Source organism: Rhineura floridana, chromosome 2 (assembly GCF_030035675.1).
Source record: "Rhineura floridana isolate rRhiFlo1 chromosome 2, rRhiFlo1.hap2, whole genome shotgun sequence".
Taxonomy (NCBI): domain Eukaryota; kingdom Metazoa; phylum Chordata; class Lepidosauria; order Squamata; family Rhineuridae; genus Rhineura; species Rhineura floridana.
In genome coordinates, this window is record NC_084481.1 from 46,827,970 (window position 1) to 46,855,065 (window position 27,096).

At 41.3% G+C, this 27,096-nt stretch overlaps 1 protein-coding gene across 2 annotated transcripts in view; it reads left to right on the plus strand.

Moving 5' to 3' along the window:
• The first annotated feature begins 8,623 nt into the window (after nucleotides 1-8,623).
• Nucleotides 8,624-27,096, plus strand: part of STK39 (serine/threonine kinase 39) — a 172,269-nt gene continuing 153,796 nt past the window's right edge. Inside the window, exon 1 of one of the 2 annotated variants that reach the window (XR_009760478.1) lies at nucleotides 8,624-8,993. Coding sequence is in view for 1 of the 2 variants with exons in the window: in XM_061608579.1 (XP_061464563.1) it covers nucleotides 8,819-8,993 (175 nt within the window). In the remaining variant the exon portion in view is untranslated. The remainder of the gene's footprint in view (nucleotides 8,994-27,096) is intronic. The other variant, XM_061608579.1, reaches the window with a different exon arrangement.

The window sequence follows — 27,096 nt, forward strand, 5'->3', positions numbered from 1 at the left end:
TCTGTGTCAAATTTATTTTCATTAATTTCAAAGTCTTTTTATTGGTCAATGTCATATGATGGTGAAGACAGCCTTTTGTGTTTCAAATTGGAGGTTATGTTCTATTTCTATTTTGGGTGCATTAACAGTTGAATCTGAAACTGCAGTTTGATGTAAAATCAGACTGATTACAATGTGTTGCTAGTTCAGCAATGACTCTAGCTGTTGGAAAAAAAGAGGATGCATGTTTTCAGCCTGCTATGTTTAAACCACTTTATTTAAGGCAAGGTGGGCATGGTCAATTAAAAACATACAGCACACCTAGAATTTTTCTAGAATATATTTCACCTCCCACTGTTTTATCTTGTGCAAACTGACACATTCCTGAGGTCCACTGGAGACTATTCTGCAGAAGTCAGTGCCATTATTCCACAATCATGTTTGGAGTGTTTTTAGTGTAAATTTTGCAAGGTGTTGCTGTACTTCACATATTCATAGAAATAAAAGCAAAAGAAAATGATTTCCTATAGGAAACTTCACTAAAATGGCAAAGTAAATCAGACATATTTAAAGTGACCATCTGAACTATATCAACTGTTTTAATAATGTTGCTTCCTCCCTGCTAAAACAAGATCAGCACAGCACGTGTCTTCTTTATATTATTTGGGCTGATTGCAGGTGTTGCCACCACTCGCCATATGCTCAGAGGCACATGTTACCAAACTCTTCCAAGCAACACAGGAAGTGGATTGGACTGTGAAAGACCAACCCAATCATGCTTAAGATAGGTAAAACTGACAATGGGAAGGAGAAAGGGGAGGGGGAGAGGGGATTGGAAGGGGAGGGGGAGGGAGGGGCAAAGGAAGGGGAAGGGGCAAGAGAGAGGGGATAGGAGGGAGAAGGAAGGGTGGGTTTGGTCATTTGCATAATTTTTGAGTTCAAGGGGATTTATTTCTGTGGAATCATGTTTGAAAACGGAAATGGACTGCCTTCAAGTCGACTGGACTTATGGCAACCCTTTGAATAGGGTTTTCATGCTAAATGGTATTCAGATGTGGTTTTACCATTGCCTTCCTCTGAGGCTGAGAGGCAGTGACTGGCCCAAGGTCACCCAATGAGCTTCATGGCTGTGGGGATTTGAACCCTGGTCTCCAATGCCGTAGTCCAACACTGACCTGGGCGAGGGGCAAGATGGGGAAGGGGAGGGGAGGAGATTGTGGGGGTGGGCACTGGGCAGAAGGGAAGCCCCTTTCCAAAAGGAAAACATTGTGAACAGTATCATTGCTTTTCAGCGTTTCCCCCACCTTTTTATTCTACAGAAGGCACATGTAGCCTCCCACTAGGGTTGCCAGGTTCAGGACCTGAGACTGATCCTGTATCTTTAGGAGAAGAGAAAGTCAGCCAAGTGCAGGTGTTCTTGCAACATTGTAATGGGAAAAACCACAAGGTGGAATTCTCTCTTCCCCCTGCACAACTTTTAAAGATACAGAAGACCTCTTGGAGGCTGGGCCTGGCAACCCAGAGGTCTTCTGTATCTTTCAAACTTATGCAGGGGGAAGGGAGAATGCCACTTTGTGGTTTTTCCCATTACAGTGTTGCAAGAACAGCTGCAATTGGCTGACTTTCGCTTCTCCTAAAGATACAGGATCAGTCTCAGGCCCTGAACCTGGCAACCCTACCTCCCACCCAAATTTAAAACAAAGCTGTCCCTGGCCACATCCACACCAGGCCTCTATTACACTTTGGACAATCATGGCTTCTCTCAAAGAATCCTGGGAAATGTAGTTAATGAAGGGTGCTGAGAGTTGCTAGGAGATGCCCTGTTCCTCTCACAGACCTTCAGTCAGAGTGGTTGACTGTTAAACCATTCTCTCAGGGGAATAGGAGTCTCCTCTCAGCACCCTTCACAAACTACACTTCCCAGGATTCTTTGAGGGAAGCCATGACTGTCTCAAGTGAAATCAAAGTCTGGTGTGGCCCACTGATTAGCCAAGCTCAGCAGCTGTGAGGATTTTAGAACACTGACAGTTTGTTCTTACTGAGCATGCCCCGCGTTATCATTGGCTTCAAGCCAAAAGTTCTTAAATTAATTAAAAATCAGCCAGGCATTTTTTTACCTTTTAAACTGCAGAAGATGAATGTCAGTGTATGGGGCAAGGTCAGTATTAGGATTACAGGTACTCTGTGAACATGGCTGATTTTTACTGAATTTCAACACATTATGAGAACTCAGAAAAAAAGTCCAAAAGGGCTCTGGGTTTCCCCCCCTCTTTTTAGACTTTGAACTGTCTATTTCCTCTGACTGTTTTGTGCATCGCCATTAAAATTGACAGGGTTATTAGGCAAGCGCTTCTGAGTTCAGGACTGTAAGTTTGGTAAGGTTTTATTTTGAAATGAGCTTATGGGAAGCATCAGAATGGCATGGGGGTATTTTCAATTTAACATTGCGGAATGTGAAAAATCCACACTGGCTATAGTATACAGCAACTCTCGTGGCTGTATAATATTCAGTGCAGTTTGTTAATTAAAGCTCTTGAAATTGGTGTTTGGTGTATCTTATATTTTCCCTAGTGCTTTTCAATGGCTATAAATGGTTTTGCCAGATTCACAGTACAAACCAGTGTACCGTTCAATAGGGCCTACTCCTAAGTGTGCATAAACCTAAAGCTACAATTCTATTCACACTAGGAACTAGCCCCATTCAGTACAGTGGGACTGAATTCTGAGCAAACCTGTATAGAATTGCACTGCACAACTTTTTTGCTGGGTTCAGAACTTGAGGTGCAATGACTGGATGAATATGCAACTCTTGAATTTCATGGGAACCATGCCAGAAAATAGGGCAGTAACACTATTAAAAACCAAAGTGCACTTTTAAAAGATGTGCTTCATGACAGCTATCCAACCCTTGTAATACATAAATGTGCCTATCTAGTTAAGCACAGGTGTAATGCACAGGATAAGCCATGTGCATGGATCACCATTGTCCCTCAATAATGGAAACGTGTCCCTGGAAAGCAGCATTGCTGGACTCTCTAACAATGCAATCCTTTACACACTTGCTTGAGAGTAAGATCCACTGAACTGACAGGGCCTTTCTTGCAAGTACACATGGACAGGATTGGTCTGTCAGAATACATGGGCTGTCAGAGTACAGAATGTGTTATATGTACAATCAGGCCCTCCCTTAGCATGTGCGGGGCCTGGGGCAAAAGCATAGTTGCCCCCCCCACATTCTTTCTCTCTCTCTATATGCTTTCCTCCAGGCAGAGGCTTTGTATTTCGGCTGCTAGGAGCTTGCGGCTGCGGCTCCCTTTTTTGCAGCCTCTGTTGGCGGCAGGGCAGCTTTGTATTTTTTGGCTGTGGCTCCCTTTTTTGCAGCCTTTGTTGTAGACTTGCAGCGTTTCTCGCTGTGAGGTTTTCTCCTTCCCGGCTTGCTACTGCGGCCGTGAGGAAACCGCCGCTGCACCTCTTTCTCCCGGCTCGTTTCTACGCTCCCCTCAGCTTGCTACTGCGGCCGTGAGGAGGATGCGGCTGCTGCTTTTATATGCAGATTGCCAAGCACAGGGGGCCCCCAAAGCACAGGGCCCGGGGCAACTGCCCTGCTTCCCGGTGCCTAGGGGCAGCTCTGTGTACAATTATGGAACTGATTTCTGGGATGGTATGAATAAACAAAGCCAGATTAAAGGACAGAAGGGCACTTGTACTAAGCTCCTAGGACCCTTGAAGTATATTGCCATCAAGTTTTTTTAAAAAAACTAAGTTATACTACTTCTTGTGTAGACACAAAAAGTAAGCATCTGCCACAGAGCAGTATCTACAAGCAGAAATGAGGAAGCCCAATTGTGCTTGCAGATGACATTTGCCCTCTTATCTGGAAACCTTCACCTCTGATCCTAAATACTGTATGTGGCCATCTGCTGATGTTACTCAACAATGAAGGCATGTCACCCTTCATATGTTAAGAAGCACTTTATTATTTCACATTACCAGGGCTGTGCCCCGGAATTGGTAACATGTTCCTGGACTCTTGTATCTGCCACAGTGTCTGCTTTTGTATGGCCATATTGCTTTTCTTTTTTTAATGTTGATTAATATATGGTAGCTCCATGCCTATGAACATGGCCATTGTTCCTCCATCATGTGAAAGTGGAGCAGTAGGGAATTTTAAATTATGGGCTACCATATCAGGTGCCATTATTTCTCTGAGCATCTTTATTATAGTATACCTAGCACAACAATGTAATTTAGATCTGCAAATAAATCAATTTAAATGAGATTGGGGGGAAATAGAATGAATGGGTGTATATAGATGGAAAAGATAATTTACAAGAAAATTAAAGATCCGACTGGGGGATTTTGGAGGAAAACAATCACAATGCAATGTTAACCATCACTTCTCAAAAGTTAAACTAGACATGATTCGCTCATAAAGAGAAAGCAAAAGACATACACCTACTCTTATCATGTGAGAAATCTTACCTGGAATTCAGGGACTGTCATAAATATTAGTTTTTAAATTTCCATGCCAATGAATTAAACAGTGTAAGTTATATTGCTAGAAACTTATATTTGATTTAAAAATGGTCCAAGTGCTATTAACAACATTCACAAATGATACTGCAGAGACTAAAAAGGTGTGCTCACTGTCAAATACAGAAACACACTCAAATGCTAGGCACAACTGTGAGGCCTAGGTTTTAAATGCAGCAGATACTAGAGTACTGAGCTTGTAGTATAGTTGACTGTCATATAGATCTAGAATTTCTACATGTGAAATATTGACACTGTATAACTTGCAAAATGAATAAAATAAATGAATGAATAAATAAAATTACATAATACAATATCTTGCTTCCATTTTATTGTTGTAGAAACACAGGGGTTCACCAATACTGAAACAAATCCCACAATATTTCTTGCGCACAATGCATTCTCTGTCATGCATGCTAAATAGTCCACACAACAATCTTCTGCTCCAGAAAGTAACCCTTATAGTACTGGCCAGTGCTGTGGGGTTGGTACTTCAAACCTTTGACTCCGACTCCTCTGTTTTTCTACTGTCCGATTCTGACTCCTTCATAAATGGCAAATGTATATTAATAAATTAATATTAATAAATTAATATTAATATTAAAATATTAATTTTATTTTGAAGCTGGAGTCGGTACATTTCTACCGACTCCACCCAAAATTGCTTCCGACTCCACAGCCCTGCTACTGGCATCTTTCACAAGTGAAACACCCAAAGTGGGGTCGCGAGGGAGCAAGAACCAAGGGCTTTTGCTCCCTCATATTTACATAGGGAGGATGAAGCTCTTGTGCTCAAGTAATCTAAGAGGTAACAGCCACCCCATGGTTAGTTCTGTATTTGCAAATACTTTGGATTAAAAATGTCCTACTTTACCTATACACAAGAACTGAAAGAAAAGTTTTACTGTCCCTTTACTACTCACATTGTGCATGACAAGATAATTACAGGAGTAACTGATGTCAGTTAAGCAGTTCCGAGCATGGGCCCCATGGGAGGAAAGGGGGTGCTTGTCCCTCACTTTTTGGAACCTATTTCCCCTTTTTGTAAATGAGAGTTACAAGCCACATCATAAAATGCTCATTTATCGCCTTTTTATGCAGCACAACCCTATCTACACTTACTCATAAGTAAAATTCTGCTTGCAATATGCAAAGGGACTTGCTTACGCCAAAACAAGGCTGTACACCTACTTGAGAGTAAGTGTGAAATATGTTTATTGATCCAACAACCATTACAAACAATTGAACAAGCATTACAAAACCAGTTATTCCATCTTTGAGCATTTTGGCCCTGGCGTCAATAATAATACTACAAAATTTGGCAACATTTAAAATGACATAAAGACTATGTAGTTAAACATACTTTCAAAATAACTTTCTCAGCTCTACTGGGAAACCATTTTAAAATAGGGTGCAACAACCTGTCCCTTGCATCCTTATAAAAATTACAGTACAAAAGCATGTGCACTAGACCCTCAACAGCACATGTTCAGAATGTCTGGTCACTAGGTATACCTTGGAAGCGTCCTTCCATCATCAGAGAGGGCATGGCATTAACCCTCCCCCCTCCCCCCAAAAAGCTCTCACATTCATTGCTAGGAGGAACATTTAGTCCTAAAACAACAGAGGAGCAGGAGTGATTTGACAAGGCTCTCATAATCTGTCTGTTTTCTCTGCTTGATCAGAAAGTTAGCATACAAACTGTTATGCCTGCACAGGTCTGCAAAACAAACAAACAAACAAAAAGGCCAAGAGAAGAGGGTTTTTTTGTGACAGAGCTTTTTTTCTATGATGAGATGTATGAATCTTGCATTGTCAGGCGAACATCCACAGCTTCCCCATAGAACAATCAGATCCAGAAGCTTAGGGTGTGATGCTGAACCAGGCTTGTTAGTGTGCATAAGCCCACTTCCAAACTGAGAACTGAGCCAGCCACATAGTTTGGAGTGCCCAGAATAGTTCTCAGTAATAAAGGCTGGGCCCTTTCAATAGAGGGATGCAGGTCCATAACCCACACTGCAACTCCATATGAAAAACTGCAATGAGATTCTCAAAACCCTTGATGCCCATCTGAGGCAAGGATTAATTCACAACAGTCTGATAATTATAAATGCCTCTTCTGAATGAATCATAGCAGGAAAAGCTTCTCTTTTATTATTATTTTTACTATTTATTAAATTTATATCCCACTCTTCCTCCTAGCAGGACCCCAAGGTGGCAAACAAAGACACTAAAAACACTCTAAAACATCTTAAAAACAGAACTTTAATATATATTAAAACAAAATATCTTTAAAAACATATTAAAACAACAACAAAATCTTAAAAAGCAATTCCAACACACACGCAGACTGGGATAAGGTCTCTACTTAAAAGGCTTGTTGAAAGAAGAAGGTCTTCAGTAGACACCGAAAAGATAACAGAGATGGTGCCTGTCTAATATTTAAGGGGTGGGAATTTCAAAATGTAGGTGCCACAAATGTTCTGCTTCCTATGTTGTGCGGAACAGACCTCCTGATAAGATGGTATCTGCAGGAGGCCCTCGCCTGCAGAGTGCAGTGATTGATTGGTTGTATAAGGGGAAAGATGATCTTTCAGGTATCCTGGTCTTAAGCTTGCATAGGGCTTTGTAAACCAAAACCAGAACCTTGAACTTGGCCTGGTAGCTAATGGGCAGGCAGTGCAATTCTTTCAGCAGCAGGGTAATATGTTGGCGATACCCTGTCACAGTTAGCAGCTGCGTTGCCACATTTTGCACTAGCTGCAGCTTGCAGACTAACCTCAAGGGCACCCCACATAGAGCGCATTACAGTAATCAAGCCTGGAGATTATCAGTGCATGGACAACAGTGGTCAGGCTATCCAGAAATGACCGCAGCTGTCTTATCAGCCAAAGGTGGTAAAAGGCACTCCTAGCCACTGAGGTCACCTGGGCCTCTGGCGACAAAGATGGATCCAGGACTACAAACCTGCTCTTTCAGAGGGAGTACGACCCCATCCAAAGCAGGCAATTGACCAATTATCCAAACTCAGGCACCACCAACCCACAGTGCCTCTGTCTTGCTAGGATTCAAACTCAGTTTATTGGCCTTCATCAACCCACCACTGAGTCCAGGTATTGATCCAGGGCTTGCATGGCCTCTTCCGATTCAGATGTTACAGAGAAATCGTGTGGGACTACAACCTGGGAGATCAGGGTTCGAATCCCCATGCAGCCATGAAGCACACTAGGTGAAAAAGGTGGCAGAAAAGGGTATCTGCTCATCCCCCAAGGAATGGGTCCCTTCTAGGGGATCATTTCCGTCTTCCTCACAAGACAACCTCCTTCACCAAGGCCCTCATTCTCCTTGATAGCAGGAGAGCTATCATCCTTGCTGCGGGATACAGCAATAATGTCCCTGAAGGCCTAATCCACAATGCTGTCTGCCTCTCTCAGCTTCTTCAGGTCAGCCACATTGGCCTCAAGGAAACAAACTCGTTCCCAGACAGCCAGGAGCTCACTGCACCGAGGGCACACCCACGACTTCTGTCCAACAGGTAGATAGTTGTTCATTTTACAGACAGTGCAAAACACTGGAAAGCCCCCACACCCCTGCTAGCTTCCTACCTGCATAATTGTTTTTGGAGTTAATTTATTGAAACTTTAGGTTTTCTTTAGGGGCAGAGTGGGATGCCCTGACCTCCTCGCCCTGCTACCAAACTGGCTCTGCTGCTTAACTCGCCTTGACTCTTTGTGGGGGGAGTGTTCCCTTAGCTTCTGGCCCAGCAATCCGCCCAACTAATAAGATTATTAGAACTGATGGGAGGCCCATCCCTAGCAAGGTCCAGCAAAGGTTGGCCATGAGATCTTTTGATCAACAGTGGTTTTCGAAGCTTGAGAATAAGTCCCATGGAACTCGCCAGGACTTGCTTCTCAGAAAGCAAACCACAGAGGATCGGGCCCTTAAGTATGTCGGCTCGATCAACAGAAGTATCCTTCACGGACTTCTCTCATGCCTTTCTTTTCGGGAGCTTACTATTCCTTCATTGTTAAAGATCGTCAAATGGATCAGTTCTGGATTTCAGCTGCGCACGGGTACTTCGGCTTCTAAAGCGTGTAGCCGCAGCAGCAGCAGCAGCAGCAACTCAGTCCAGCTCAGCCTCCGCCCACTCGGCGCGCTCCCTCCCCTGCCGTGTGGCTGGCTGGCTCGCTGGCTGGCAGGATGGGAAAGAGGGAGGGAGTGAATGAGCGAGCTGCAGATGCGGGTTGAAGGTGCCGCTGGCAGGGAAGTTTGAAGAAGGTCGCCGCTTGTGCGCTCCAGGAGCATCATGGCGGAGCTGAGCGACTCGCCCATTCACGTCCAGTCGCCGTCGCCACCGCCGCCCCAGCCTTTACAACAACCCCAGCCACCGCCGGCTGCCCCACCTCCGACCTCGACTCCCACACCCCAAGCCATCGGCTGGCCCATTTGCAGGGACGCCTACGAACTGCAGGAGGTGATCGGTCAGTGGCATATGTAACAGGGAGCGGCTCCTAGCCCTGTGGGAGTGGTGGGTGATTAAGGGGAGAGGAGGTGAGGCGGGAGGGGATGCACCGTCAGCCGGCTTTGGGGCCTACCGGCGTTTTCTGTTTCTGAAGCCCAGAAGCTCTCATTGCGGCGGATGCGCCCGGCACTGCAGTGGCTGATGCTGCTCTTGCTGCAAACTTGACTTCCTTCTCCTTGGCTCCACGGCACCGGCTCTTTTTCTCTCGTTTCCTCTGTTGCAACGTTCTATCCGCAGGAGGCGAATAGAGCCGGGATCGTTGTAGACCGCCCAAGGCCAACTCCTAGCTTCCTTCCTTCCTTCCTTCCTTCCTTGCCTGCCTGCCTGCCTTCCTGCCTGCATTGAGGGGTGCGGCACCGGCACCCGAACAGCATCCCCATGCTTTCCCGTGCTCCCTTTCCCCGGAGATTTTCCCTTAAGTTTTGTGGCTTCTGCTATCATGAACCAGATCGCCTCGAAGTTGCCGTGGCACTTTTGGTCTTTAGTATTGTAGGCTTCCAACTTTCTCTGTCTTTGCTATTGTTATCACGTCCGAATGGGAAGATGTAAGTAAATCCCGGCCTCGTAATCTCTCTTGCCCCCCCTTCTCTAGCTGCAGCTTTTCTCTTACATGCAAAAATGTATATCAGTGTTAGATTACGATGTTCTGTAAATTTCCTTATCAAAGGGCTTCTATCATGGCTCTAGTTTAACTCTCCTCCTCCATCTCTTAATCCTTGCCCCACCCCTTTATATTTCTTCTTTCTTAAAAAGGATTCTTTTTGAATGACATCGCCATTGCCATCGTTGCTTAAATTTTTCATTGCAGTTCCTATCTGTCCTGTACTCATGCCAGATTAATATAGTGACACTGGCATAGTCCACTGATGTTATGTTGCAGTGATAGGCAAGGTCTATTTCCGGTTTCCTTTATGATCCTTTATGAAAAGTTAATTAAATAAACCGGACTTGGGGAATGGGAAGAGGGACAGGGCTGCTTGGATGTTATTTGTTGAGCCTTACTTGGTTTGCAAATTAATTTATAGATAATGGGGATAAACCCACAAATACAATGGAAACTTGAGGCTACGTCCAAGAGTGTCATTGCTTTGAGCTAGGCCACATCCAGCAGCAATAACTCCAATTGGGTAGCATTGCCTCCAGTTCATCTTACAGTTGTATTAATATTGATGGCCCTGGAACTGCTTTAAAGGATGTAAAGGGGAAAAAATGGAGAGAGCTGGCTTTCCCTATACTGCTTTGGCCCCCTCTGGCCTGTGCCAAGATGTATAGATTGGTCTCTCTTGGGAAGATACAGATGCTCTTATTCTGAAGCTAAGGAGTGTTGAAGAGAAACCTAATCTCTTTCTCTTTTGGATTTCTTAGCATTTTTGCCCTGCTGCTTGCCATCCTACTGCTTTTTGTGCCTTCTCACTGTGACACTAAAATAGCTGAAGGATGCTGTGCAAGCAAGGTGTCTATCTTATTTTCTGCTTCTGGCAGAAATCGCTAGCAAGGGCCTTACTCAGAGTGTGGCATTCAGCAGCTGCACTTGTAGATTGCTAGCATCTGGAGGATGTTCAAGGGACAATACCAGCAAAGCACCTTGTAATACGCACTTACCTAGGAGTAAGTCACATTGAACTTGGTGGGGCTTACTTCTGAGTAGATATGTAGGGTTGCACTTCTCTGCAGGTTAGAAGTTCAAGCATTTCTTGCTTAGATTTTGGCTTTTTAACATCAACACATCAAGAGAGAACATTACAGGGATAGTAAGATAATATTTATTGTGGCCAACCAATGTCTTCAATGTGTATATACAAGGTTCCAAGTTACATCCAACTTTTCCTTGGGTTGGGATTTATTTTTTTTAAATCAAGACCTTACAAAGGGGAAATTATTTCTATGTGATGGCCAGTGCTTGGAAGATTACTTTTAAAAAGGAATAAATTACAATTATTATTACATGGACCCAAAAAGGAATAAATTACAACTACAATTGTTCTGAAAGGAATTGATTACTGTACTGCTACTCAGAAATAATCACTAGAATTACAGTTAAGTTACTTAAAACTAGAGTGCATGCCAGGTGCTGGCCTTGGCTGCTGCACACCTAATTAGCCTAAAACAACGTTAAAAATAAACACACAGAGAGGTAGTATAATAATTCTTTTTATCCATAAGATAGCAGTGGCTGTCTCTCTGCTGGTAAGGAAGGGGGGAAGGGGGGCAGAGGCCATCGTTCGGATCTTTGCATGTCAAACACATACACACACATACGCTCAGCCAGCAAGCATTATCTCTCTCACTCAGCCACCTCCCAGACTTTGCCCTGCCACCAACTTAGGGACACCCATCCAAGCAAACATTTTCCCCTCGGATGTAAAAAAGTTAAAATATTGCAAATGCAGCAAAGTAGCCCGGGAGGGTGATGGAGGCCGCTTTGCGCACCAAGTGCAAATACAGTATTAACACACACGTTGTCGTCTTTCATCTCCACAGTTCTTTATTGTCATTCTGCTGCTGCCTCCTTCTCTTTCATCCATGCCCTTGTTCTCTGGCTCCTTTCTCCCTTCACTCCATTCTTCTCTACCGCAGTCCATTATTTTAAACAATTGTTTTCTCCACTCCATCCCTATCTTGCTCTCCACCTCCTCCTTTGTTGCCTCCTAAACACCCATAGACCATGAGGGAAGAGCGATGCTACGCAGAAGCCCAGTTTGAGGTATATGATTTTCATCCACAAATCAGAGGAGCAGAAGACTTCCCCTGCTCTCCTCCCAGTAACGGCCAAAAGTAATGTTGAAAATGTTATATTTACTCCTCAAAAGTAATAAAATTACTCCTCGTTCTATTATAATCAAAATGTAAAGGAATTACCCACTTGTTCCTCAAAGTAATAAATTAGAAGTAGTTCATTTTTTGTAACTAATTACTTCCAAGATCTCGTGATGGCATGGTATAAGCCACATCTGCCTTGGTATCAGTCTTATCGTGGCCACGGATAGACTGGCTAGTTAGCTTTAGATACCCTGTGTTGAAGATCTTATGTTACAAAGAGGCATACTTGGAAAGAGAAGAAAATGGAAGCTCTGCCTTTGTTAATAAAAGGGCTGGCTGTGTTGGGTCACTTCCTCTAATTGGAACGTAAAGGTCTCTTGTAAGGCAGAGAACAGAGGCTGTGTGGTAAGCATAGCTGTAATTTGCCACTTGTCTTCATCCTCCCAAAACTCTTAATAAAGTTTTTATTAAGAAAACTAAGCAGGACTAAATCCTGTTGATTTTAAATTAATTTCAGAGTGTGTGTATTTAAATCAAGGTGACTTATCTTTCCAAGGAAAAAAGCTAATATAAATAAGAAGCTTAGATAATTAAAATCCAGTGAACAAACATGCATATTTGTTGGTTGCCGTAACAGCTGAAATATACCAGTGTGTAATGAAGGACAACCTTTGTACAACTTAGGCACATACTCCAAAACATCTTGCCTTTTGTTCTGCAAAATCTACATTCTTAGGCTAGGGAGTTGTTGTGAAATGAAGAATTTCTGTTTGGTGCTTTCTTTATGCATTCAAGGACACCATGCAAGATCACTTACTTGAAAACTGGTAAAGCTGCCATCTTAAACATAGAATCCTAAACAAAATTTGCTTACTGGGAAGTGAGCACCACTAAGCTCATAAATAGGATTGCACTATAAGTACCCAGTGCCTTCAGTATGTAGGATCTGGGAGTGGAATACAGAAATGAAATGCCTATGCTGTTTGACAGACAGTCTAAAGATTCATTGTTTGCTCAGTAACAAACACAGTACATAACTACTAATATATTTATAATGATTGATTTCAAAGAGTCATATACTTGCCCTGGTTGGTTTTCTTACAGGCTTCATTTAAACCAAATTCTTAACCATGACTTTGTTTAATATAATCAAACTTTTAAAAACAAATCTTTTTATCTTCCAATCCAGCGTGATGAATTGTATCCACTATGTATCCTGCCTTGCTTAGGAGGATGAAAGCCTAGGCTAGTCATGTTAAAATCAATTTCTAATACAAGCTAAATATCTTCAGCTATCAAAAAAGGATAAACAAAAATAGTTACAATCCTTAACTTGTGGGAATAAACTTAACTTAATGTTGATCTTAGTTTGCTTGGAAGTTTTCATAATTATGATGTTTCATATTTTCTGTGAATTGGATTATATCACATCATGATGATGTTGCGACAGACACTGGGGCTGACAGCATTAATTGGTGCAATTAATCAGTTCATTAAGCGCAAATCAAACATGTACGATTTTTTAAATCTTGACTTAGTTTGAAGCAGTGTCTTGTGTAAGGATGTTTAGTACTTATGGCATTATATATATCTTGGATGTATGTTGGAAAGGATGTTCCAAATGCATCTTAAATCTAGAGGAATATTGTTTTTGAATTAGTGCTCTATACTTGTTTGAAAAGCTGACAGGCCACTAAAACAGTTTTACAAAGACAAAAAGTATTTGTGTCTATAAAAACAGTAGACACAAGGTAGTTGTGCAGTAAATTTGGCAAATTGCTTGACCTGGTGGAGTGCGGCTATCTGCAAGTTGTTTTAAAAGCATGATCAGACTAATATAGCAACTGTGACTCCTGATGGAAGCATGTTGTTATATGCCTTCAAGTCGATTATGACTTATGGCGACCCTATGAATCGGTGACCTCCAATAAGTATCTGTTATAAACTACCTACTTCAGATCTTGTAAGTTCAGGTCTGTGGCTTCCTTTATAGAATCAATCCATCTCTTGTTTGATCTTCCTCTTTTACTACTCCCTTCTGTTTTTCCCAGCATTATTGTCTTTTCTAGTGAATCAGGTCTTCTTATTAGGTGTCCAAAGTATAATAACCTCAGTTTCATCATTTTAGCTTCTAGTGACAGTTCTGATTTAATTTGTTCTAACACCCAATTATTTGTCTTTTTCATGGTCCATGGTATGCGCAAAGCATATTTACAGGCAAAAGTGCCAAAAGTATGGATTTATCAGGTCTAATTCAGATGACAGCATACTGGTGTCTTTCTGTTTCCTTATGTAAAAAATTATAAGGTCTTGTATTGGCATTACATTCATTTCTGGTAATTGTGGATGGGCATGGGCCTTGGTTCAAGGTAACACAATATTTGAATTGGTTCTTAAATACTTATAATAAAGTGCATGCAGCATGTACACACTGTAGTGGGTAGTCATAGTTTGGACTTAAGTTGTCCTTGGACACGCCGTTAGCATGACAGTTGTGTGCAGATCTCCTATTGCTAAGTTAAAGGGTCTCAATGCCTGTATCAGTGCATGTCTAATAGAAAAGGACTGTGCATGTTTCCTATATTCTTTTCAGGGGATTAGATGAATTTATGATGGATAAGATGATCAATGGCTACTAGTTATACCTCCAGTATTTGAGGTGGTATGCCTCTGAATACTAGTGGCTGGGGAACATGAGTAAGGAGAGTGCTGTTGTACTCATGTCCTGCATGTGGTCTTCCCATAGACATTTGGTTGGCCACTGTGAGAACAGGATGCTGCACTAGATGGGCCTCTGGTCTAAGAGAGGAGGGTAGCAGAGAAAAAAAAGCCAGAGGTGGGCAAATGATTTGGTCACAATCCTATCCAGTACATACTTGAGTACTTCTTGGAAGCTCAAGAGGTTTTGTATATATTCATAAAAATATACCAGTCAGGACTCTAGTTGTCTAATTAATACCTACAATACCTACATATTGAATGGACTTCTGAATCTGGATCAGTTTACCATGACACAACAATAATGGCAAAATGGCTACCAGCATACAGGACTCCTGTGAATCTGATTCTGAATTTCTGCTTCACTTTTATAAACCATGAGAAAGTAATATAGCAAAGCCTGTACAGTAGGGCCCCACTCATACGGCGGGTTATGTTCCGGACCCCCGATGTAAAGCGAAAACCGCTGTAAAGTGGAATTCATTGAATAGAATGGTGCGCGATGCCCCAAAACCATCATAAAAGCGGAACAAGTGCCGTATGAGTGGGGCTTTAGTCTAATTGCATCTAATTGAGACCGCTGTATTAGCGAATCACTGTAAAGCGAAGTGCCGTAAAGTGAGGCCCTACTGTAATTCTTTCCTTCCTGCATCCTGAATGGACCAACCCAAACTACTGGGATATTATACTTTTGCATCAAACATGAGAGCACAGGTGCTCATAAGGTTTCCTTGCATAAACTAGATTAGATTTGCTGTTTTGTTCTACTTGTGGGGATTGCTTAATTTTATATGTTCATTATGTAAATGTACTGCTTTCAAGTCGATTCCGACTTATGGCGACCCTATGAGTAGGGTTTTTGTGGTAAGCGGGGGGTTTACCGTTGCCTTCCTCTGAGGCTGAGAGGCAGTGACTGGCCCAAGGTCACCCAGTGTGCTTCATGGCTATGTGGGGATTTGAACCCTGGTCTCCCAGGTCATAGTCCAACACTCTAACCACTATTTGACTATTTACAGTTTGTTTTATTTTTGTAATTGTTAGAGTGAATTATGTAATTTTTTTGATGTTGTAAACTGCCGTGAGTGTGGTTTTAGTATGGAAAGGTGGCATAAACATTGATGATGATAACATCCTTGTCTATTCCAGTGGCTTCCCACTTTTTGTAGTAGCTCGTTGCACTGTAGCTCGCTATAGTTACTTGAAGAGTTAGTGATTTCTCTTGTGGTTTCAAGCGCAGTCTCCTAGGGAGCTGTTAATACACTTAGCAGACCAGCAGGTTGCTTGCAGTTTACAGAGGAGGTAACCACATTTTATTTTTTATTTTTAGGCTTTGGCTAAACATTCAGGAGTGACTTTAAGGGTTGTGGAAGGGAAGAGAACTATTAGCTCTCATCCACGTGCATTCAAGCTGTTACTACTTGGCCAGTATATATAACCCCCAAACTAAAAAGCTTGACAACTAGAATTAAGGTTCCAGGCCTTCAGGCAATATCTGTTTAGTTTTTACACAGGCGAGTATTCATTTTGAGTATTTCTATGCATACAGGTAAAATTAAACTGATACCCATGCACACACCTTTTTATGAGGCTGCAGTTAAAATCAGCTTCCTGATTGACAGCTTATTTGTATTAATAAAGCATATTACTCTAACAAGTGCCATTTTATTTTCACAGATATTTTAAAAGCTGTAGTCTTTGTATGGAGTTGTTCTCCCAAGTTGGTGAGGCTGTAAGCATGAAAACAAAGGGAAACTGCTCCTAGAAGTACTATTTAAGAGGATTTTCTTAATTTTGTGCTGTTTACGTTTTTTAAAAAAATAAGAGTAGATTTCTCAATTTCCCTTGAAAAATGAAGGTTATCTTCATTAATGAAAAATGTATAAAGTTGTTCTGGAGTTCTCCTCCCCTTTCTGTATAGCTGTTGCTTTGTACTGATAGAGGCATCCTAGGAAGGAGTGGGGAGCGGTAGGCTCTATTCTGGTAATGATATCATGAACAAAAAGTTAAGAAGGTCTGTGCCTTTTTGCTTCCCCCCCCCCCCAGTTTTTAAAATGTTTATTTTGGAAATGCAATCTTACATTCCACATACAGATGTATGAGGTATGTGCAAATTCCATATATAGATTTATTAGCATGTACATAGCTCACATGTTGCAAGTGTTACCTATCAACAAGTAGCTGATTTTTTTTAACAATGTTTTTATTGGTTTTGGGTAGAACAGAATACAAAACAAGAATAACTTATACAACAATGAGAGAAAATAGTGCAGTTGACAAAAGGAGTTATTATACCTATCATGCTTTAGGGAAGGAAGCATATATTAAATGGTTATTGTCCTGAATTGTTTTCCAGATAATTATCCCAATGTGGACCTCCAAATCTGACCATGTGAGATTGAAAGCTTGCAAGCCCCATCACTTTGACTAACAAAAACATGCTTTGAACTCCTCAATTTCTGAGAGTAGTACAGAAGTAGGAGTTAAGTTAAACTGAAGTAAGTGGTCATGTTTGCTTCTCATGTGAAAATAATGGTTTGGCATGATGTGCAAGAGCAGGCTGCAACTCTCCTCTTTTCCTCCCACAGGTTGGGACAAGATTTTGGAAGCTCTAACTTCACCTTTGTGGGGGTTTGTTTTAATGGTGGGTCATACGTGTTGTGTGACTGTTTTCAGTATGACCGCCTTTTGTCTGTTTGAATTGTATTGTATTCTGTATATTTTGATGTATTAATGTAAATTGCCTTAAGACCTTGTGGTATAATGTGATGAATAAATAAAGGAATAACGATAGCAATTTGTACTTTGTTGTGTTGTCCATTAACTTGAGCTCATTTCGAATGTCAGCTTCAAACTGTGGCTTTCAATGCTGTCTCGTTTAAACTGACTATAGTTAATGTTAATGACCATTCTGGTCTAGATGAGACAGCAAGCTGTGATTTAAGTAAAACTGGAAGCAAAATCTTTTAAACTCTTCCTCGCTGTGTGGGAAGACAAGAGGGTGTGTGTGTGTGTGAGCCCAGGACTTGTTGCAGCTTGTACCTGTTCATGCACATCTTGTATTAAACCATTTGGGACACGTGAATGTGGCCGCCATCTGCAAGCATGGCCTGACCTCCAGAATGTTAGTTTATTTGCAGTGTACTATGAATCTTTTGATGGCTAATGTTACTATTGAAGACCCAGCTTTCGGGTGTCGAATCATTAGTTAAGGTCTTAAAGTCTGGTTTTGCAAACACTTAATGTATGCTTTTACAACTTTAGCCTTGCATATAGTTGGGGTCCACTGTGTCCACCTAGGCTATTGCTGTTCCCCCTTCCAGTTAGAGTCAGGGCAGTAAGGGGAGAGAGCTGTAGATGCAGCTACCATAGTACTGCCATTTTTTTTAAGCTATAGGAAACAACTGCAGGTAGCGTGGAGGATAATAGAGTTGTGAGAGACTGGGCAGGCACAAGTACACTTTGCCAGTCAGCTGCTCCTCTGAGCAACGGTTGCTCTCAGTTCCAAGCAAATTGCATGGTAGTGATGTAGGTCCTGTTGCTATGTTTACAGCTATCTTCTGTTTTGAAGAAAAATATGTATGTGGCGTTGGGAGTTTGGACTAGAAGATAATCCAAAAGGGGGGCGGGTGGGTTGAACTATTGATTTTGAAGGGAAGTGGTTTTGAACTGTTGATTTTGAAGGGAATAACGATTGATTTTGAAGGGAAGACTCCCTTCTCCTGGAATCTTCTGTTAACATTTGCTTGAAGTTTACTAGCAGTTGTGCTGTGCAACTATCTCTTTTTTAAAAATCTTAGTTATAAGCTTGGAGTAAATGTCTCTCAAGATAGGAAGCTGCCTTATACCGTGTCAGACCAATGGTCCATCTAGCTCAGGCTCTTCAGGGTTTCAGGCAGGGGTCTCTCCCATCCCCACTTGGAGATGCTTAGGATTGAACCTGGGACCTCCTTGCAAGCATAGCATGTGCTCTACCACTAAGTCACAACTCTTCACCTTCTTTTGTTGCTTTCAGGTATGCCTGTTGATTGAATCTGAAAATCATCTACAATAGAATTGCCAGACTATATTGTGGAAAACTCAGTAGAATTGATTGGTTGGGTGTACATCTTTCTCTGTTTTACTGTGACAGTGCAGTTTTCTATATTGCCTAAGCTTTGGTGTTCTCCCTTCTTTGGTGGGGTGGATGCTTTTTGTCTTGTGCATCTTGATCACCTTTTTAAAAGGTTTGGGTTAGGAAGCTGTGAGGAAATATAACTTCTCATGAGGACCGCATGTATTACTTAAACCTTGGTGCAGTCATGTGAATGAAGCCATCATATGACCGCTGAAACCCTCTTCCTAGATCAGTAGGTTCAACTGGGAGAATGCTTGCTACTGGTGTACTAATGGTAGATGCGTGTAAGATAAAATAAAAATGTTTTTAATGAAGTTGTAAATTTAAGTGATGCAACTTGCATACATAGTTTGCAAATACCAATACTTTTGTGCAGCAGTTAATGCTCAAGTATACTTGTTCTCCATGTGAACCTGGACACTGCTGGCTCTGCAAAGTTTGGCACTGGGTAATGCAACCGGATTCTTCTTCCTGACAGCTGCATCTGTAACCAGCTGCAGTATCCTTACTAATTATATTGTCTGAGGAAACTAAAGCCAGATGGAGTTGGCTTTGGAGGGGTGACTGAATATCTAGTCATATGCTAGGAGAGAAGAATCAGCTGTCTTGGATGACAGTCCTCCCGACTGCTGTTTACTTTACAGTGTACTTACAATCCTCTTATTGAATAGTAAGTAAGCATAATGATAATCTAGTGTACAGTGCTTTAATGTATTCAAAAGGGGTTTGCATATTGTCTCAGTAATGCTTACAACAACCCTGCCAGGTAGTCCAGCATCATACTAGCCTAGTGAGTTCCTGCCCAGCACAAGTGAAATCTGAATAAGGGATTTCCTGATTCACAGCTCGGATAGTTGGTCGCTATGCTGCAGTCACTAAGTTGAGAGTGTGTATAGGCAGGCCCACGAATAACAGCAAGCATTGGCAGCTTTTGTTCAGGATAAGCTCTATTCAGTTCCCTGCCATCCTTTTCTCCTCAGATGGACAGATGGAAAGCACATGTCCTCTTCGCTCGTCTGTGTTTTAGCTTGACTCCTCCCTTCCACCATATCTTGCAAGTTTATCTGAATTTGTTCTGCCCTATGAGTATTTTTTAAAAAGCCTCTTAATCTTGAAAAATTGCTCTGATGGAGGAGGTGGCTTCCTAATTTTTACAAGGACCAGCCAGCCAGCAATATGTGCAGCCCCTTTAACTGGAGGAATAGATTACTCCCTGAGCTTAATGTGAGGGAAATACCATACCTGACCAAAACATGATGAGTGTGCTTCCTTAGTGGGCATACCATTAACATCATGTGCATCTGGACATACCCTGCATTAATATCCAGTTTGTAAAAATACAAATTCTTAACATCCTCCCCCATCTCATCTTCCCTCCCCCAGGCATAGAACTCCCTCATTCATTTGATAACAGTGCAAGTAATTAAGATCTTTACACAATAAAACATGCAAGTAAGCAAACAACAAAATAAGAAAGACACTGAGGTAATAAATTAATAACCATCATAATAACAATAAGGATATTACAATTACTAATAATACTACTAGAGAAAAAAAAAGATCCAAAGCAGAGAGTATGGTTGGAGGCAGCTTGTCTTGTGACATTTCTATACTTTGAGGATACAGCAGTAGAAAATACATATGCACCTCATCCGTGGAGAGCTCTTGCATGCTCATGTTTTCCCTTTGGCGGTTTTACAGAATCAGGAGACCAGCCTTGTCCTTTCCTGACTGTTGTCTTGGTCAGTGTATTTTAACCTTTTTAACATTTTTGCTGTGAAAAGCAGTGATTTAATTGTGCGTACAAGATTCACAGCTGATGCAAGGATTGCTCTCTGCATTTTATATCTGGAGTATCTGTACTTTAATACAAAATGTCCAGGGAGAAGCCCTGGAATTCATTGCCAATGTAAGGAAGAGTTACTGTCTCAGAATAATAGCCCGAAGGCACTAAATAACACAATAGCTAGCTTCATTCAGATGTTGTTAATAAGCATGGCCAATTGGCTGTATAATGGTAGTGTTTGATAATGACAGCCAACATAGAACTCCATATGTGTAGGGGCAATGCACATGTTGATATGAATCTCCTGTGTAAATAAAATCCTATGCTGGACACTGTGATCAGGTGCCACTAGGGCCATATTCACACCATACATTTATTCCACTATTATTCCACTTTAAATGGTCATGGCTTCCCTCAAAGAATCCTGAGAAGGGTAGTTGGTGAAGGGTGCTGAGAGCTGCTAAGAGACTCCTATTCTCCTTACGGAGCTATAGTTTTCAGAGTGGTTTAACAGTCAGTCCCTCTTACCAGAGAACTCTGGGAATTTTAGCTTTATAAGGGGAACGGGTCTCCTAACAACTCTCAGCACCCTTCACAGTCTATACTTCCCAGGATTCTTTGGGGGAGGCCATGACTGTTTAAACTGGAATAACAGTGGAATGTATGGTGTGAATGTCGCCTAACAGAGTGATTGCACAGCCATCTTGTTGTGTTTTGTTACTTGGATTTATGGGTGTGTGTGTGTACTTCAATCTCTCTCTGTTTCTGTTATAGAATTGCTTGTATTTTCTGAGGCTTCCATGGTGCTACAAAAAGATCCTGAGTGGAGATTTTAATAATTATTTACTTGTTAATTAAATGACAGATGGTTATGACATCTATGGGGTTAATATTTCCGCTTTATTCCTTGGGTATTTGACCTGACTTGAGTGCCCTGTGTGCTGAATTAATATTGGTTTTATTCCTGCCATATGATTAATACCAACTTAAATCATCTCGTTAGACTAATTACATCTCAATACTCTGTGGACAGATGCTGCCTTGTGAACATGATAGGATATAAAATCCAAAGGTTTCAGAAGAGGTATATTAAATGTTGGGAAAGAGAGCTTACATCAAGGGCCTTTCTAGACAATGATAAAATGACCTCTATCATGGTATATTTGTTAGATAAAAAGATGGGGTATGAATTTAAGAAGGCAGTTATCCCCATGGTAGCACTGATTTGTGCCAGTAGCAGATCACTCTGTGTAATAAAATGTATGTTTGTAGAGGTAGAACAAGCAGACCTTCTATGAGGCATTGTTCTCTAGTGACATATCTTGGGTGCTATTAAGGGTGACGTGGAGCAGGAGGCACAATCTTTTATGTACAAGTTCCTCCCCTACTTCTGCTGCTGTCAAGAAACAAGCCATGGTCTGACTTCCCATTGCATCCAAACCTGGGCTTATGGTTTGTTTTTTCCCAAATAAGTGGTAAGCCCAGAGCAAACCTTGGTTACTGTTCATGGTTTGGAGAGAAACAAGCCTGGAGGTCAGGTTCAGACAACATGACAAACGCGACTCTTGTCTGGTTTTGTCTACAGTGTGGTGGCAGCAGCAGGAGTGGTGGGTAAGAAGTGTGCGTGAGATGTTATATTCACATTTAAGTCATAATTTATTTTAACTATGGTTTAATGTGACGTGTGAACCGGGCCGTGACTGCAGTACTATTGGCACTAAATGACAGTAGTGCTACCACAAGTGCCAAACGTTTCATGGAATCTACTTATGTTGGGTCGTCCAAACTTTGATGTCATATGGATGATATGCTAGCATACTGCATCTGTCAACATACTGATACAGGAATGAAGGTGCAAGACAGATATTACTAGATAGGCTGTAAAAACTCTGTTCCTATAAATATTTACTCAAAAGTATGTATGGGAACACACCCTAAATAATTTAAGATAGTATATTTTTCAGCAGACATTTCAAACTCTTGAATCATTTTTAACATAATTCTCTTTCTCTGTGAGATTTTAAAAATCATTCTTAGCATTGATTTTTTTTTTCTGGCTTGAAGTTGCCTCTTAATAACCGGGAATGAGAGCAGGATGGTTAGAGTTTTGAGCTGTATCAGAAAAAGTTTAGTACTGCTTTTTTAAAAATATTTCAGTGCCTAATGAATATTTTCTAGACATCTGAAAACAGCCTTTTAATAAATTAACTATGGTGGTTGCTAAAACATAGATGTTGATACCTTAAAATGCAACCAATCCAAGCTATAAAATACTGTACAAGCTGACTTTTAATACATTTCAGCACAGTCCTAACCATGCCTCCTCAGAAGTAAATCCCACTGAAGTCAGTGGGGCTTACTCCCAGGTAAGTAAGGGTAGCATTGTAGTCTTAGTTTAAAGTAGTTGATCATGAAGTAATCTGCTGGTGTAGTTGTTACAACCTCTTTGCTGTAACCTGCAAACTTTTAAAATTATGGTAAAAAGGAAGATAAATTATGATAGGTATCAATACCTTGGTTTCCTGTCCTCTTTTAAAGAATTTTCATCTTCCCTATAAGTAATCGGAGTTAAAGTTCCGATTTGCATTTCCATACCCTGCAAGTCGGCCTTGGAATTTTTGAGGGTGAAAAATGTCATGTATAAGCAGGTAAGAAAGAAATTCCTGGACAGAGAACAAGACTGTCCTATGCCCGGAAAACAAGAGCGGATGAATTGGCCTTCAGGCAATTTATGAGATTAGAACCTTTTTAGACTTTGCACTCTGATCCTATTCTTTGCAGCACCAGTAGTATCAAAGGATAGTATTCAGTGCTGGCACATGGTGAGATCGTGTTCCATTGTCTTGCCATTGATGTTGGGAGACAATGGAAGTGGCTTCTCACTGGTGCCAACTGGTGTCAGAAAATGTCTGTAACAAGCAGTTAGGAACTGTGTGTTCAGAAGAAAATGGCAATCTGTGCTTGCTTGCATCCAGTATGTAACATCTACAGTGACAGATGCTAGGCCTCAAGCCTAACTGGGAGTTAGGTGGGCTGCCCTGGAGTCCCCTGCTCCTTCCTTCTGAGCACATGTAGATGGTTGTGATTGGTCAGTGGGGAGAGAATATGACTCTACAGTACACTTTTATGTATGGCTTTGTTTTCTGGGAGTCTTTTGTGGTATTGAAAACTGATCCCCAGCTGATCCTAGCTTGTGCCACCCCTGCTACAGGAGGGAGTGTAGGATCAGGCTGCCAAATACTCCTTATTTTATGCCCTGTACCATGGCTGCTCCATGTTTTCCACAAGCATATCTGAAAAGCAAGGAAAGTTGTGTTCTCTGGAAACTTATTACCCCCACCCATTTGATGTGGAAGGTGTCAGTCCTTGAGGGGGAAATGGTTTAAATGACTAGGTAGCTCTGAGGTTTTTTAAAAAATGAAAACTGATAGCATTCTCTTCTGTGGGCTGAGTTGTATATGGTGGCTTTGGGGCCTTGGACTACAGTGCATTCTGATGCATAATCTTCAGGGGATGCATGAATAGTGGTTTACACTGCCTCTCTGTTCACACCCACCTTCACTGGGGATTGAGGCAAACTCATTGATTAGGAGAGAGACTTTTTTCTTCAGTTATCTACTGAGATGAACAAAGAAGAAAAGGAGACGCTGCCTTACTACTGCAGCTTAGATTCAGCAAGCTATGCGAGTGAAAAAAGACAGGAGGTTTCTACTGGCAGACAGCCTGGAAGGCTAATTAACTAGAGGAGGAGCTAGTATTTTTCCAGTACCTCTCTCAAGGGAGTGGGAGAGAGCTATGTTTAGTCACTTTTTAATAAAAGAAACATTATTTCAAGATTGTCTTCCCAATAAAGCTCCTCCTTCTTGCATTTAGCAAACAACTTCACAGCAAAGAAGTGGGGCAAGGTTGTTTATAATCTGTTGTTATGTGCCTCCAAGCTGATTACGACTTATAGCGATCCCATGAATCAGCGACCTCCAATAGTATCTGTTATAAACCACCTTGTGCAGTTCTTGTACTTTTAGGTCTGTGGCTTCCTTTATGGAATCAATCCATCTCTTGTTTAGCCTTCCTCTTTTTGTATTCCCTTCTGTTTTTTCCAGCATTATTGTCTTTTCTAGTGAATCATGTCTTCTCATTATGTGTCCAAACTATGATAACCTCAGTTTCATCATTTTAGCTTCTAGTGATAGTTCTGGTTTAATTTGTGCTAACACCCAATTATTTGTCTTTTTCACAGTCCATGGTATGCGCAAAGCTCTCCTTCAACACCACATTTCAAATGAGTTGATGTTTCTCTTATCTGCTTTTTTCACTGGCCAATTTTCACATCCATACATAGAGATTGGGATTACCATGGTCTGAATGATCCTGACTTTAGCGTTCAGTGATATATCTTTGCATTTGAGGACCTTTTCTAGTTCTCTCATAGCTGCCCTCCCCAGTCCTAGCCTTTTTCTGATTTCTTGAGTGTTGTTTCCATTTTGATTAATGACTGTGCCAAGGTATTGATAATCCTTAACAAGTTCAATGTCCTCATTGTCAGCTTTAAAGTTACATAAATTTTCTGTTGTCATTACTTTAGGCTTTTTGATGTTCAGCTGTAGTCCTGCTTTTGTGCTTTCCTCTTTAACTTTCATCAGCATTCTTTTCAAATCATTACTGGTTTCTGCTAGTAGTATGGTATCGTCTGCATACCTTAAATTATTGATATTTCTCCCTCCAATTTTCACACACTCTTTCATCTTGGTCCAGTCCTGCCTTCTGTATATGTTCTGTGTATAGATTAAACAAATAGGTGATAAACTACACCCCTGTCTCACACCCCTTTCGATTGGGAACCAATCGGTTTCTCCATATTTTGTCCTTACAGTAGCCTCTTGTCCAGAGTATAGGTTGCACATCAGGACAATCAGATGCTGTGGCACCCCCATTTCTTTTACAGCATTCCAGAGTTTTTCATGATCTACAAAATCAAAGGCTTTGCTGTAATCTATAAAGCACAGGGTGATTTCCTTCTGAAATTCCTTGGTCTGTTCCATTAGCGAACGTATGTTTGCAATATGATCTCTGATGCCTCTTCCTTTTCTACATCCAGCTTGGACATTTGGCATTTCTTGCTCCATATATGGTAAGAGCCTTTGTTGTAGAATCTTGAGCATTACTTTACTTGCATGGGATATTAAGGCAATAGTTCGATAATTACTGCATTCCCTGGGATCCCCTTTCTTTGGAATTGGGATGTATATTGAATGCTTCCAGTCTGTGGGCCATTGTTTAGTTTTCCATATTTGTTGACAATTTTTTGTCAAAATTTGGACTGATTCAGACTCAGTAGCTTGTAGCAACTCTACAACAGGGCCCCGCTTTTCAGCAGCCCGCTAATACGGCGACTTTCAATTAGAGTAAGGCCCCACTCATACGGCGCTCGTTCTGCTTTTATGGTGTTTTTTGGGCGTCAGGCACCATTCTATTGAATGAGTTCCGCTTTTTGGCAGGTTTCGCTTTTAGGCGGGGGTCTGGAACGTAATCTGCCGTATGAGTGGGGCCCTACTGTATTGGTATGCCATCTGTTCCTGGTGATTTGTTTCTTCCAAGTATATTAAGAGCAGCTTTCACCTCACATTCTAAAATTTCTGGTTCTTCATCATACGGTTCCTTGAATCTGTCATCCTGGCATCTCTTTTATAGAGTTCCTCAGTGTATTGCTTCCATCTTCCTTTTATTTCATCTCGGTCAGTCAGTGTGTTTCCCTGTTGATTATTCAACATCCCTGCTCTTGGTTTAATTTCCCTTTAATTTCTCTAATCTTTTGGAATAGGGCTCTTGTTCTACCCTTTCTGTTGTTCTCTTCTCTTTCTATACAATAACTGTTGTAACAGTTCTTTGTCCCTACGTACTAGTCGCTGTATTGTTACATTTAGGGTGCTAATCGTGTTTCTATCTCCTTTTGCTTTAGCTTTCTCTCTTTAACCATTTTAAGAGTTTCTTCAGTCATCATTGAGGTCTTTCTCTCTTTTTAACTAGAGGTATTGTCTTTTTGCATTCTTCCCTGATAATGTCTCTGACTTCACTCCATAGTTGTTCTGGTTCTCTGTTCTCTGTTTAAAGCCTGAAATCTGTTCCTTATTTGATCTTTATATTCTTCTGGGATGTTATTTAAATTGTATTTTGGCATCATGATTGCTTTGTTGTTCTTCTTTAGCTTTACTCTGATTTTCGATATGACCAGTTCATGATTTGTACTGCAGTCTGCTCCTGGTCTTCTTTTTTGCAGAAAGTATGGAACTTCTCCATCTTCTGCTACCAATTATATAATCAGTTTGATTCCTATATTGACCATTTGGTGATGTCCACATGTGCGGTCATCTTTTCAGTTGCTCAAAAAATGTGATTGCAAGAAACAAATTATTGGCTTCACAGAATTAAATAAGTCTTTCTCCAGCTTCATTTCTATCTCCTAAACTCCATTTTCCCACAATTCCTAGTTCTTCTCTGTTCTCTGCTTTTGCGTTCCAGTCCCCCATGATTATCAGCACATCTTGTTTTGGTGTGCGATCAATTTCGACCTGTACTTCTGTGTAAAATCTCTCCAATTCCTCTTCTTCTGCGTTTGCCATTGGAGCGTAGATTTGGATGATGGTTAAGTTATTAGGTTTCCCGTTTAATCTCATTGATATAACT